The sequence below is a fragment of the Coturnix japonica genome, chromosome 27 (assembly GCF_001577835.2).
Source record: "Coturnix japonica isolate 7356 chromosome 27, Coturnix japonica 2.1, whole genome shotgun sequence".
Lineage (NCBI taxonomy): Eukaryota > Metazoa > Chordata > Aves > Galliformes > Phasianidae > Coturnix > Coturnix japonica.
The window spans coordinates 4,599,124-4,612,456 of NC_029542.1; the positions used below are offsets into that span (position 1 = coordinate 4,599,124).

Below are 13,333 nucleotides of genomic sequence, written 5' to 3' on the forward strand. Positions count from 1 at the left end.
GCACAGGCAGCCCAAGGTGAGAATTAGCCTTTTCCTCTGACCCTGTGGCATGGAGCAGCAGGCTAAAAATACTCGTGGCCATTGCAGTGCTGGGCTCCCACGCCTTCTTGGCACAGGCCCCACAGAGGCGCCCGCAGCAGGGACAGTTCCCCCCCCCCCTGGGGTGGCAGTGCCAGCGGGTGCCGGGGGAGCTGCTGACAAAATGCCAAAGGGCAGCGAGGAGCACAGAGCCAGCAGCTCCCTGCCCACAAGGACACACTGTGCCGTCCTGCTGCAGACGGGCACCAAGGCTGAATGTCTGCAGGGATGGGGCCCTGCTGCACCTCCCGAGGATGAGGACGGGGCTCAGCCTTTCTTTTGTGCATTTATTAAAAAAACAACAACAAAAAACAACAGTAACAACAAAACAAAACAAAAGCCCCAAAGACAACCGACAAACTTTACAGAGGCAACATTACGGGGCCAAGCCCCGGCCGTACCACCCACCCTGCAGCCCTGGGGCACCCTGCGCTGCCAGCTCTGCTGTAGGGCACCTCGTGGGGCCCAAAGGGCAGCTCAGCCAAAAGCCACCCACAGCTTTCCAGGAAGGGTGGACTGAGCAGACGGACAGACGGACGATGGCAGTGTAGCTGCCCAGCACCCTGTGACCAGGCAAAGCCACCGGGACGAGGGCTGGGGCACGGGCAGAACCACCAGGCCAGCACAACTGCTGGAGGCAAAGGCACCAGGACGGGACGGGGACAGGCCTGGGGGGCAGCGCGGGGCACCAGCCGGGGGAACCGGGGCACGGCCACCCCAGGTACCCACAGCACAGCAGCCCCACCGCCCCACCAGGGAAAGTGCTGAGAGACGTGGGCAAGGGGGCGTCTCAAATAAATTAAGGAAACAACCGGAAAGGCAACGGGGGAGCAGGGAGCACACGGCACCGGCTCCGTGCTGACCCAGCGCTCGCGGACAGGCCGGGTACAAGGTGCAGCGCTCCTGGTGCCATCCGTGGAGCATCCTCTGGCTGCCAGGTCAGCTGCCGAAGGAGCCGGCGGGCAGCAGGTGCTGCCAGGACCCAGCGGCGGGGCACAGCCCCCGGGGTCGCGCTGCAGCATCGGGGCCGAGGGGGCTGGTGGGCAGCTCCTGGGGATGGGGGGCCTGGCGGGCACCCATCGAGGCAAGGTAAGTGTTGAGGAGCTGGGCGATTTCATCCACCTGCAGAGCGAGGGACACAGCTGGGTCAGCCTGAAGCGTCTGCAGCCCCCAAAGAGGGTGACGGACAGACGGACGGATACAGGGACGGACGCCTCTCACCTGGGAGGTCTCGAACAGCAGCTCCTGGTCCTCCAGCGAGAGCCGGAAGGTGCCGCTGTCGGAGGCCCCGAAGGAGGAGATCCGGCTGTAGCAGAAGCTGTCCAAGGGCTCCGGCTCCCCCGGCTTATAGAGCGAGACAGCTTTGGCCCCGATGCCCAGCCACAGCCGCTGGGGTCCGGCACCCACCGGGCTCTGCAGGGGGGGGCAGAGGGTTGTCAGGGCCACCTCCCCCCCCACAGCCCACCCCCACCGCCGCGCCGGGGCCTCACCACGCGCAGATCCACGTCGAACAGCGTGGAGCCGAAGCCGGGCCACTCTCGCACCAGCGCCACGTAGGCGGCCATGGCCTCGGGCCGGCCCATGCCCTGCAGCAGCTTCCACTTCTCCACGATGGCGGCCATGGTGCTCGCCCCCTCCTCCCGCAGGCGGCCCCGCAGCCGCAGGTCCCGCTCCGCGCGTCGTTTGGCCGGAGAGCGGCCCCACAGCCCCCCGTAGAGCAGCCCCGCCCGCAGCCGCGCCCCGCGGCACTTCGGGGGGGGGTCCCCGCGGGGGGGCGGCAGGCGGGCGCGCAACACGGCGGGAGGAAACAGCTCGTCCAGGTGCGGGAACGGAGCGTGGCTCGAGAAGTCGCTGTTGAGGCTTTGGAGGCGCAGCGCAGCCAACGTCTGCAGCGTGTCCTCCGACGTGGGAACGTAACCGCGCAGCACCATCTCGTGAGCCTGCGGGGCGGGGAGGTGAGGGGGGGGGGAGGGCGCCTCAGGTGGGGATGGCGGGGCGGGGGGCGCCGGGGGCTCCCACCTGCTCGAAGAGGAGCGCGAACTCCAGGCTGTCCCTCGGGACGCTGTCCGTGTCCAGGAAGCCGTAGTGCTTGAAGCACAGCCGTCGTGGCACGTCGTGCTCCCGCTCCTCCCCGGCCAGGCTGCGGGAACGCACGAGCTGTCGGCAGCGCCGAGCCCTCGGACGGGGGCGGCCCCGCAGCGTCCCCCCCTCGCGGACCCCCCGCCCCCCCCGGCGGCACGGTGGGACATTTACTTTTCAAACCTGGTCAGGACGTCGGCCAGCAGCGTGGAGCTGCCCACGGGCTGCTCGCGGAGCCGGGACTGCTCATAGAGCGCAAAGAGGTTGGGGCTCTGCGACAGCCCCAGGCGCGACACGAGCTCCTGGGCCACCTGGGGCGAGACAAAGGCAACCAACGGTGACTGCGCGTCCCTGGCCGCGGTGCTCAGGACTGCAAAGGGACACAGAGATGTCACGGCCGGCCCCGCTCCAGCCCCCCCCCTCCGCCGGCTCCGTCTCCTTCGGCCGCCCCCAGCCCCGCGCGCGGCGCCCACCTCCTCGGCCGTGGTGTGGGAGCTGATGGTCACCCTGCAGGCGGCCACCCCCGGGCAGTGCACGGTGCAAACCATCTCCTGCCGCCGCATCAGCACCAGGATCTCCTCCAGGGAGGGCACGCACTCCCGGCCCCGCGTCTTTCCCAGCGCCTCGTGGATGAAGCGGGCGTACTTGGCCATCTCCGAGGCGGGGAAGCGGCTCTCGGTCCTGCGAGGAGCATCGGGAGGGTCAGCGCCGCCCCGGGGGCTCCGTGCCCCCCCCCCCAGCGCTGCGCCCCGCGGCTCAGCGGCACTCACCTGTCCAAGTGGAAGCGCAGGAAGCGCAGGACGGGCGGGGAGGGCAGGAACGTGCAGCTCATGCAGGTGAGCAGCTGCCAGTAGTGCAAGTCGCCCGGCCCGCCCGGCGCCGGTGGCTCCGTGGTCTGCTTCACCAGCTGGCAGTAAATCTCATCCACCAGCGGCGGCAGGTCCAGGCAGGTCTGCAGGATGCCCTGGATCAGCGGCACCGGGTCCTGCTGCGACTCCAGCTGCTGCAGAGAGTTAAACAGCTTCACGGCCTCGTCGCGCAGCGTGGTGTAGCCGTGGGGACCAGGAGCTGCAGGACAGGGATGGGGATTTAATGCGGGTTTTCCAAAGCGCCTCCCCACCGCCACAGACCCCCCACCCCACAGGGATGTGGGAACTCAGACCCAGCCCTGCAGCACGGAAATGCTGCAGTTGCCGCATGCAGCGCTCACCGCTTTGGTCCAGGCTGCCGTAGGGGAAAGGCAGCAGGGGCGCGTAGAGGGGGCTGCTGGTGTAGCGCAGGATGGGGTTGCAGCGGTAGATCTGCTCCAGCACCTCGGGGCTGTCACTGTGCTCCTGCAGAGGGAGGCGATAGCAGCAGCTGCCACAGGGCTGCCCGCAGGGTGCAGCGCCCGCAGCCCCGCACTCACCTCCACGTCGCGCATCAGCAGCTGCGTGGGTGTCTGCACGGGCGCTTTGCTGTCGATCACCTTCTGCACGGCGCACGCCCAGCGCACGGCCTCGTGCAGGTGCTCGGTGTACAGGCGGTAGCAATGCTTCCTGCCGAACACCGTCATGCTCCAGAACCCTGCGAGGGACACACAGCTCATCCACCGCCCCCTGGGTGACAGCGCAGGGTGCGAGGGCACGGCCCGGCCGAGGGGCTCCCTACCCGTCTCCTTGTAGGTCTGCTTGTCTGGCCACAGCACGGAGCACAGGCTGGTGAGCACCATGGAGCCCAGACGCTTGGAGCCCCTTTCATTGCTGCTGTAGTAGTCCAGGGAGTCGAGCGTCAGCACAAACCAGTACTTGCGAGGCCGGAGCCAGGGGGTCTTCACACCGCCCCGCACCTCCCGCTGCAGCCAGCCTGGGGAGGGGAAGCCTCAGCCCCTGCAGCACCTGCAGAGCGCTCTGCCCTGCGCCTCCCCAGGGCAGCATCCAGCAGACTGGGGCACAGTCCTGCCAAACGTGGCTGGGAACCCAGTTCAGAAGCATCCAATTGACAGAAGCCCACTGGATGCTGCACCCACCTTTCACAAGAACATCAGAGTCCTCCTCCACTGGCCCCGGCCCCTTCTCCACGATGAGACTGCGCATCTCCTCCGACACCAGCAGGGACCTGGGGACGAGGCAGGGCTCAGCCGGGTGCCCATGAGAGCATCCCACGTGCAGGGACTGGCAGCGCCTGGCAGCAGGGAGCTGCATCCCCGGGGCCTTTGGACACCCCACGACTCTGCAGTGGGAACGCAGTAGAGCCATCGGGTGCAGATGACCCTGGCTAAAAATAAGCTGTCTGCAGTTGTGGCCCTGCCAAGGAATTCGGAAAATGAACAACCAGGAAGGAATGCTGGCAACGGTGTCAGCTCTGCGAGGACAGGGAGCAGGCAGGCTGCTGGGCCCCGGCACCCCACTACCCTGGGCACACCGCAGCCCGGAGCACAGCCCCATGGGCAGACACAGCCCTGCAGAGCCCCACAGTATGGCCCCATTGGGTAATCCTGCTATAGCTGTATGGCACAGGGATGGAGATGTACCCGAGGTGCAGCAGACACAGATGGAGCCTGGCAGGCCTGGTTCTGCCATTCCTCCACACTGTGCCCAGCTCGGTGAGCAGGACAGGATGGTGCACACTGGTACCAGGCACCAGCTCCCACAACGTGGTGTGAGGGCTGTGATGGGATGTGGTGTGGGGTCACTCACCGCTCCGAGCCACTGCTGGTGCGGGTGGGCTGGCTCAGGCTCACCTCCAGGGATGCCTGCGGAAGAAGGAGAGACGTCTCACCCCCCACTCACTGCCCAGCACCCCCGAGCCACCTCCCCACCATGACTGCTCATCTTTGGACCCAGGGGGATGGGCTCACGTCCCAGGAGCACGCATGGCTGCAGCGAGGGCACCCCTCAGGGCAGCCGTGGGTGCGCTGGCCGCGTATCCTCAGCTCACCCCAGCAGGCTGAATACCGTGCAGAATTGCACAAGGTCAGTGCTGAGTAATACGCTTATGGCACAAAGTCCCATTGTAATGGGGCTGCTGACTTCCTGCCCGCGGCAGTGGGACGCTGCGCAGGGAAGTCCCTGGCCCTGCAGCGGGATGGGGACGGTTCCTCCTTGTGTGACAGGACTCCATGTTGATGGTGCCACACGTGACTGCCCTGTGCACATGCTGGGACATGAGGCAGCGTCCCGGTACCGGCCGGCACGGCAGGACAGCCCCAGGAGGTGCAGCGGCACTGCTGCCAGCTGCAGCCTGATGGGGGGAGACACGACCGAGACTGAGCACACTGCAGAATGCCAAGAAAAAGAGACAGCTGCTAAAAATAGCAGTGGGGACGGGGAGCAGGAGCCACCCCAGGTATGGCCACGGCAGGGCAGGATCAGGCACTGCTGATCATGGCATTAAGGGCACCCACCATGAGCAGCGCATCGCTGCTGGGGCCAGGAGGGCTCTGTGTGCTCCTGCTCGGCTGGGCCATGGGGATGGTGCCCAGCACCTCTCACGGCCTGTGGGACGGCAACCGGCTCCTTCTCAGGGTTATAAATAACCAGAGAGGAGCTGCCACGGCCAGGCCAGGGCAGCTGCTCCCACGCTCCCAGGAAGAGGCGGCCACGCCACAGGCTGACGGGGACCCCACGGCCACAAGGGGGGCAAAGGGCTCCCCGGGGACCTGGCGTCACAGACACACAGGCCAGACCCAACCTCCGGAGCCAGAGCAGCCCATGGGATGCAGGAAGTCCCAGAAGGCTTCTGCTGCTGCTGTGCCCTTGGCGCCAGCTCTAATGCCCTGCAGCTCTATCTCCTGCCCCGCCTCCCTGCCCCTGCCCCGCAGCTGCTTCTGAGGGCATCCCTTGAGAACCAGGACCTGCTGCAATAGGGGCACCGGGGCTGTCTGCAGCCCTACAGAGCCAGAGCACCCCACAGCAACGAGACCGTGCTGCAAACCCCGCTGCAGTGCAGAGCGGGGCTGCCATGAGCTCGGCTGCACCCACCCCACGGCCCCGCTGGGCAGCGATTCAGCCCAACTCCCGGTTCCCCCCCCATCCCCGCTGTCCCTCGTGCAGCCCGGCGGGAGGGAAGCGTCGGTTTCCGCCGCGCTGCTCCGCTTCCCTGCGCAGAGGAAGCAGCCGGAGCGAGGAGAACCAGGCCGTGCTGCCAGGGCGCTGATAGCAGGAGCCGACAGGGACCCCGCACCAACCGCACCCTCGACGGCAGCGCTGAGCAGGATCCCGTGCCTGCCCCGAGGAGGCACATGGGGAGCTCCGCTCTCCGCCCAGACGCCCCGGGTTTGGCAGCCCCCCGCCACCCGATGGGCGCTCCGGTTTCCCCCCCACCCCCCCCCGGGCTGCCGGGGCACCGGGAACAGCCCAGGAGGAGGCGGCCACGGCGCACGCGGCACCGAGCAAAGGACCGCGGGTACGGCCCAGCAGTCGGGAGTCCCAGCCCGGCACTGGGACACGGGCCGGAGGCGGTTCGGGTTCTTTGAGCCCCCGGTGCGTCCCAGGGACCGCACGGAGCCCGAACTAATGGGAACGCGGCGCCAGGCCCAGCGAACCGCGAGAACAGCAGCCGGGCAACCGGGGGGAACCTCTGCGCCCGGGGACCCCGAACCGCCTCCGCCCCCCGCAGCCGGGAACCCCGAGCACCGGGCGGCCCCGGACCGCGACCCCTTCACGAGAAGCGCCCGGACCCCGCGCTGCCCCCGCGGCCGGAGCTGCCCGAACCGCCGCCCGGCGGCTCCGATCGCGGCGCCCCGCAGAGGGGACGCGCCAAGGGCAGCCCGGCCCGGCGCACCCCGAGCCAGGGCAGGACGTGCCCGGACAAGCGGCGGCACGGAGCGGGCCGGGCGGACAAGGACGGGAACCGCCGGATCCGCTCGCGGCATCGGCAGCACCGGGCCGGGCTGCGAACCCCCCCGGCACCGAGCGGCGGGTCGGGCTGCGGGCCCCGCCGAACCGCGGACCGGGAGCGGGACGGGCGCAGCGCGAAGCGGCGCGGGGCGGGGCGGCCTCGGGACGAACCGAACCGAACCGAGCGCCGCGACCGGTGCCGTCCGGTGCCGCTCGGACCCACCCGGTCTCCCTGCGCGCGGAGCTCGAACGACGCCTCCTCCTCGGCCTCGCCGTCCGCCTCCCGCTCCGCCTCGCCGTAGTCCCGGCGCAGCAGCGTGAAGCCCTGCCGGCAGCACAGCAGCCACCAGAGCCCGCCGGGGAACGGCATCGCCCCGCCGGGCCCGGCTCCCTTCCCGCGTCGCGCTCCGGTCGCTACCGCCGGGACCGGCCCCGCCGCCGCCGCCCCGGGCGGGCCGGTCCCGTCGCGTCACCGGCGTCCGCCAATCGCCGCGCGCGGCCCGGGGCGGAGCGAGCGCTCCCGGTGCGACGGGGCCGTTCGCGTCATCCGCCGGACGGGGGCGCGCGGCTCAACGGGGCGGCGGGTACCGGCACCGCACGGGGGGGATCCGTCGTGCTCCGGCCGGGGCAGCGCTCCCGGGGCGGGTATCGGCGCCGCTTTGCGCCGGGACACGTGCCGTGCGGGAGCTGCGGGGCGCGGTGTGTCCCGGAGCGGGGCCGGTAGCGGCACAGACCTGGAGCGGCCCCTCAACGCGCCGCAGCCCCGGCCCAGGACGGCCCGGAGCGCCGGTACCGTGTGCTGGGCACGGCTCCCATAGTGCACACGGTGAAACGCCGCCCCGTCCCATCCCACGGTGCGGGCAGCAAACGCGGCTCCTGCGGCCCCGGAAGGGTTAAACCATCGCCCGGCTCCGGGAGCCGCTGGGACCGGGCCGTGCAGGCAGGAGCTGCCAACCCGCCTCCCACGCACCGCCAGCCCCGAGGGGCCGCGGGGAGGGAGCGGGGCCGCTGCGGGGCCGCTTCTGCGGGGGCTGAGCAGCAGCTGCGGGGCCGGCGTGGTGCCCCCGGGGCGGGGAGATACGGCGGGGCCGCGGGGCGGCCCGAGGCTGGACAGGGAGCTGGGAGTGCGCCCTGCCGGGCACGGGGCCGGTGCAGCAGAATCGGGGCTGCGAGGGGATGGGGGGAGGGGGCATGTGGTGCTGAGTCAGCGGTAATTGCGTTTCCTGCCCAGAAGTGGGCGAAGGGTCTGAGCTTCCCGCTACGATCTGGGCTGATCCCAAAGCAGGGCGTGAGGGTGAGCAGGAAGGTGTCTCCAGACCCAGAGATGGGGAGGCATCGCCCCACACCCAGAAACTCTCTGTGCAAGAGCCAGAGGGAACCAACCCGGGGCTCAGAGCCGCCCCCTCAGGGGAGCTGGAGCCGCCCCTGTGGTCCCTGGTGCTGCTGCTCTGGGCACCTTGTGCTGCTCGGCTCTGTGCTGCCATTGCTCGGTTCTGTGCTGTGCTTGGAGCCGCTGGGATGGTCGTGCTGGGGCCAGATCTCGTGGGGAAGTGAGAGGAGAGGAAGAGAGAGGAAAACCCCTCTCGCCCATCTCCCCGGGGGGAGTTTCCAGCCTAAACCAGAGCAGGATTTTCCCGAGGATCACACAACTGGCCCCGGGGGAGTTTCCGACCCCTACAGCCCCAGTGTTGGTCTATGGGCTCTGCCGCCGCCTCTGCCCTGCTGGTGACGAAGGGGCCCGTGACATCCACTGCTCCCGCTGGAGCGCGGCTGCGCTGTTCCCATCCCGTGACCGAGGGTCCCAACCCCGTGGACGCCCCCGACTCGGGCCCTGTAGCGTTGGGCGCCCCGGCAGGACGGGAAACGTTGGGTTCTGCTGCCTCCTGCAGGCACTACCGGACACTAACGGGACACTCCCGGCTCCCCGCCGCCTGCCCGGTACCGATCTCGGTACCCTCGGCGGTATCTGCTCCTCCACCCCGGAGATTCCCCGGCCCCGCAGGGATACGGCCTCGCATAGCGCAGTTCGAGCCGGGTTTATTGCAAGAGTGGAAACGAAGGTGGAAGGCGCTGCCCTGTGGCACTGCACGGTCCCACTCACACACACATAACAATGCACGGTCCTCCTGGGGCACGCGTGGCTCTGCACAGTGCCCTCGTGGCACGCACCCCCCAAACACGTGTGACACTGCGCGGCTCCTCTGCAGCCGGGGCCATTTCCCCGGTGCTGGCGCTGGGCACGAGGTGTCTCCATCTGCCCCGGACTCAGTCTGTCTGTCCTGCCCCTGTCAGCAGCTCCAGGGACTCGTGGAGCCGTTCAAGTTTTCCCTGGGGGGGGTCTGAGCCCCGTGTGTGCCGGCGCCTGCCCTGGGCTGTGTCCCTACGCCACGTCCTGGCAGGTGGAGAGCGATGAGCGCTGCCGGGGGCTGGGGCAGCCGGGGCAGCGCGAGTCGACGTTCCCCACGCAGCCGGCATCGCTGGCCAACAGCCACAGCTCGCGGCGGAATCGCTGGCCCAGGAAGGCGTAGAGCAGCGGGTTGAGGCAGCAGCGCAGCGATGCCAGCCCGGCCGTGACCAGCAGCGCCAGGTCCTTGCGGCGGCTCTGGGCGCAGCTCAGCTCCCAGCTGGTCAGCAGCTCGGCCGTGTCCAGCAGCACCATGAGGCTGTGGGGCAGCTGCAGCGCCACGAACACCAGCACGAGGGTCAGCAGCACCTTCAGCGCCCGGTGGGGCTGAGCGCCGTGAGCCGCCAGCAGCGTCCGAGCCACGGCCGTGTAGCAGGTTGCCATCACCACGAAGGGCACGGCGAAGCCCAGCACCACCTGGGCGAGGTTGGTGGCTCCCCGAGCTGCCCGCGACGCGGCCGGGGGGAAGACAACGCGGCAGACGTGGAGGTCCTGATGCCGTTCTGCTTTGCCATAGACGAACTGCGGCAGTGCCAGCAGTGCCGCCAGCAGCCAGGCCAGGCTCACCGTCAGCCAGCCGTGCCGACGAGCCCGTGGGCGCAGGCGGCACGCAGCCGGCACCCGCACAATGGCCAAGTAGCGGTCCATGCTGATGCAGGTGAGGAAGAGGAAGCCGCTGTAGAAGTTGAGGGCATAAACGCCCTGCAGCACCTTGCAGGCAGCCGTGTCTGGGGCCCAGCCCTGCAGCGTCGCAGTGACGGCGAAGGGCAGCGTCAGCAGCAGGAGCAGGTCGGACAGAGCCAGGTGCAGCAGGCAGACGTCGGTGATGCTGCGCGCCCGGCGGTACCGGGTGTGTGTGAGCAGCACCAGCCCGTTGCCCACCGTGCCCAGCAGTGAGAGCAGCAGGTACAAGGCCGGCTGGTAGGTGCGGGCGAAGCTCTGCACTGCCTGCTTCTCACACAGCTCGGGCAGCGTGCCGTCATCCCACGGGACGCTGTACTCCCACGTGTAGAAGTCGGTGGTGGCTGTTATCGCCGTGGGGGTGGGGGTTGCCTGCGCAGAGGGGTCAGGATCAAGGGATCACAAAATCACAGCCAAGTTGGTCTGCGAGGGACCCTACGGCCCCCTCCGCCCCACTGCCCTCACCCTCTTTTAGTTTAAAACCATTCTCTCTTGTCCTATCACTATCGGACCGTGTAGAAGGTCGCTCTCCAGGGAGTGCCCTGCAGACACTGTGCGCAGCCCCGCCCGGCCCCACCGAGCAGCCCCACGGTGGCGCAGTTTCCGTCTCACACCCACTGCGAGCAGCGGCGGATTCACCTCGCTCAGTCATTATGAGAGCAGCCGAGCCCTTCCCGCACTCCCTGCTGCAGCACAGAGCTGGCGGAGCTACGGCACCCCAGCCCCGATGTCTGTGACCTGACCCCACGTCCCACGAACCAGCTCTGACCCCGTGGGGCTGCTCTGAGTGGTCCCCAGGGGCTCACAGCCCACAGAGTCCCGTTGCAGGTGGCGCCGTGCAGCCACCTCTGACCAGTGGCCAGTGGCCCCAGGTGCTGTGGGTGCAAAGGGATATTTCCAGTGCACCCAAACGCCCACCCACGAGTCCTGGGTTTGACTCTGATTCCAGGCAGAATCTGTCCCCAGCAGCTCCCCAGCTCCTTCCCTGCTCCAGGCCTGGGGACTTGGAGCACCGAGCGCTGCCCTGCTTGTCCCTCACAGCCCTGCAGCCCACAGGGAGCATAAGAGAAAGTTTAAAGGCAAAAGCAAGAGCCAGAGAGTGAAGTGCCCACCGGTCCACGTGAACCCCTCTCTCTGCAGCCCCTCACCTCCTCCATTACACAGCAGGACCTCTCCCCTTCTCACTCAGAGGCTCCAGAGCTGTCGGTGTCTGAGCACTGCAAACTGTGGTTTGACCCCGTGCCGCACCCGATACCGAGAGATGCGCTGAGAACACAAGCCCAGCCCCAGGGGGGGGAGGAGAAGCCCCGACCCTGCTCTGGAGCTGCATCCTGCATCTTCGTTGCTATTGTCTGCATGCTGAGGTACAGAAATAACCGTGGTCTGCTTAGATCTGGTGCTGCAGGGCGGGGAGATGGCGCCTGGGCCCATGGAGGAGGGACAGGTTGAGGACACCCAGCGCTTGCAGGAGATCCCGGCCCAACAGGGCTGCAGTTGGCATCTACCGCTCTGCAGCGTGGGCTGCATGCAGAAGGCAGCGTGAGGGCCAGAGGGAAGCAATGCCAACAAAAGTGCAGGGCTGCTGTGGGCTGGCATTGTCCCAGAGCAGTGAGCAGAGCCTGGGCATTGCTTGCCCTGATGGGAAATGGCAGTTGCAGGAAGCAGGGACATTGCTGACGCATGGCATCCCCCTGCCCACTGAGTCCCACACCCTGCTCTGCTCCTGTGCCCCCCGTGCCCCATCAGTGCTGGGTAGGCAGTTTACTGGTTGTTGACAACACCTTCCCAGACCCTCCTTATGGGCCAGATTAGGATCTGCAGGAAAGTGGACCCATTTTGCTCTCCCCAGCAGGGAGCAAATTGATTTTTGAGAGGCTTTTGCCTCTTGTAGCAATAATCCCTCAATCTCCCTTTCTCCCAGCAGTCATCTTTCCATGGCTTATCCCAGCTTTCTGCCGGGTCTCTGCTGGCCCCAGGAACTCTCTGCTGGTGCCCTGGGGCCATGGAGCTGCTGCGGGCTGGGCATCCGCAGGGTTCCTCCCTGCCCTTACTGCAGCTCATACAAGCTCCAGACCTTTGCTCTGTGCCTGCTCTGGGGTTTCCATTCTGCTGGGGGAAAGGAAGGGACACAGCTCTGGGATAAATGTCAGGATACAACCTGATTGGACCCACCAACACTGCAAGGGTCTGGGGGCTGGGAGGGCCCTCAGCTGCTTCTGCATCCCCAGGGATGTGGCTCCAGCTCTTGGCAGCAGCACGTGCCACCAGCTCTCCCCACAGCCCCACCTGGCTCTTTCTGTTCCCTCTTTCACCACCTGCTCTGGCTTCAGCTCAGCTCCTGCACAGGAAGCAGCCCCAGCATCACTGCAGGTGACGGTGGCATTGCCCAGTGGAGTACTGGGCTCCTGCTGGGCACCAGGACCCTGCTTGGGCCCAGCAGCCCCCGGAGCATCCCCATCCCTCAGGGCTGGATCCCCACAGGGCACCGGATGGTCTGTGGGTCAGGTGGCATATGTAGGACACGCAGCCGCCAGCCCCCTCCCCCGTTCCCTCTGTGGGTGTCTGGGGATGTTTGGGAACAGTTTCAGGCTAAATCCTGCTCTTCTACACCACTGGGAATGACAGGCGACCCCTCAACCCGCGGGCCTTAATCTGCTGCTTGATTACAAACCATCGCCAGCCACATCTGCTGCAAGAGAGCTGGCCGACACCGCTTAAATCCCTCCCTGCTGCAGCTGTGGGCACCGGGCGCTGGGTCACGCCTGGGGGGGCTGCGCCACGAGCCGCCAGCGCCGCTTCCCCCGAGCGCTGCCCCACACCGCGCTCAGCCCGTGCAGCGCGCACTGCCCTGCGCAGCGCTCCCCCCATATCGATCTCTCCCCACGCGCCCCCGCTTTGGGACCGTGCGCTTTGGGTGCCACGCGGGACCGGAGCTGCCCCGTGGGGTCCGGCCAGGGATCGGGACGGGCGCCCCGGGGCCGCTGTGGGGCTGTGGGGCGGCAGGCGGGGTGCTGGGGGGGGCTCTGCGCTTTGCCCCAGCGCCGCCCGTCCCGGGGCCGCCCCGCCGCCACCGCCCCGTGGGCGGAGCCGCCGTTCCCGCTCCGCCGCGCGGCTGCAGCACCGGGAGCGGCGGCGCCGAGGGCGCTCGGTGCGCTCCAGCGATGGGCGTTCGCCGCCTGCTCGGGCTCCTGCTCGCCGCTTGCGCCGCTCTCCTCGGGCCCGGCCCCGGCTGCCTCGCACGTAAGTGGGGCCGCGGTCCCGGGAGCCGCCG

General features: G+C 68.3%; 3 protein-coding genes across 4 annotated transcripts in view; 1 reads left to right on the forward strand and 2 right to left on the reverse strand.

Moving 5' to 3' along the window:
* Positions 1-345: 345 nt before the first annotated feature.
* Positions 346-7,427, reverse strand: PLEKHH3 (pleckstrin homology, MyTH4 and FERM domain containing H3). 2 transcript variants are annotated; one of them, XM_015886031.1, is made up of 13 exons: positions 7,201-7,427; positions 4,836-4,891; positions 4,166-4,254; positions 3,808-4,002; positions 3,566-3,723; positions 3,368-3,491; positions 2,928-3,225; positions 2,631-2,838; positions 2,341-2,468; positions 2,098-2,218; positions 1,569-2,018; positions 1,300-1,491; positions 346-1,200 (listed from the first exon to the last, which is right to left on the reverse strand). In XM_015886031.1, the coding sequence occupies exons 1-13, from the start codon at positions 7,345-7,347 to the stop codon at positions 1,018-1,020; spliced, it is 2,349 nt and encodes a 782-aa protein (XP_015741517.1). In that variant the 5' UTR covers positions 7,348-7,427; the 3' UTR covers positions 346-1,017. The 2 variants fall into 2 exon arrangements, with proteins under 2 accessions (XP_015741517.1, XP_015741516.1); XM_015886030.2 differs by having other exon boundaries at positions 2,332-2,468; positions 7,201-7,347.
* A 1,570-nt stretch (positions 7,428-8,997) lies between these two features.
* CCR10 (C-C motif chemokine receptor 10) lies at positions 8,998-12,331 on the reverse strand. Its single transcript, XM_015885998.2, has 2 exons — positions 11,211-12,331; positions 8,998-10,434 (listed from the first exon to the last, which is right to left on the reverse strand). Exons 1-2 carry the CDS (start codon positions 11,217-11,219, stop codon positions 9,358-9,360), a joined length of 1,086 nt encoding a protein of 361 aa, XP_015741484.2. The 5' UTR covers positions 11,220-12,331; the 3' UTR covers positions 8,998-9,357.
* Positions 12,332-13,139: 808 nt separating this feature from the next.
* Positions 13,140-13,333, forward strand: part of CNTNAP1 (contactin associated protein 1) — an 8,323-nt gene continuing 8,129 nt past the window's right edge. Inside the window, exon 1 of the mRNA XM_015886059.2 lies at positions 13,140-13,302. Within this exon, the coding sequence (XP_015741545.1) occupies positions 13,224-13,302 (79 nt within the window). The 5' untranslated portion in view covers positions 13,140-13,223. The remainder of the gene's footprint in view (positions 13,303-13,333) is intronic.

Bases quoted from the DNA above. Each gene is read 5' to 3' on its own strand.
- PLEKHH3 (XM_015886030.2), bottom strand. From the start codon at position 7,347: ATGCCGTTCCCCGGCGGGCTCTGGTGGCTGCTGTGCTGCCGGCAGGGC. The intron at 2,469-2,630 runs GTGGGCGCCGCG...GTCTCGCCCCAG, and splicing joins CCCACACCACGGCCGAGGAG to GTGGCCCAGGAGCTCGTGTC. The intron at 1,492-1,568 runs GTGAGGCCCCGG...CCCCCCCTGCAG, and splicing joins TCGACGTGGATCTGCGCGTG to AGCCCGGTGGGTGCCGGACC.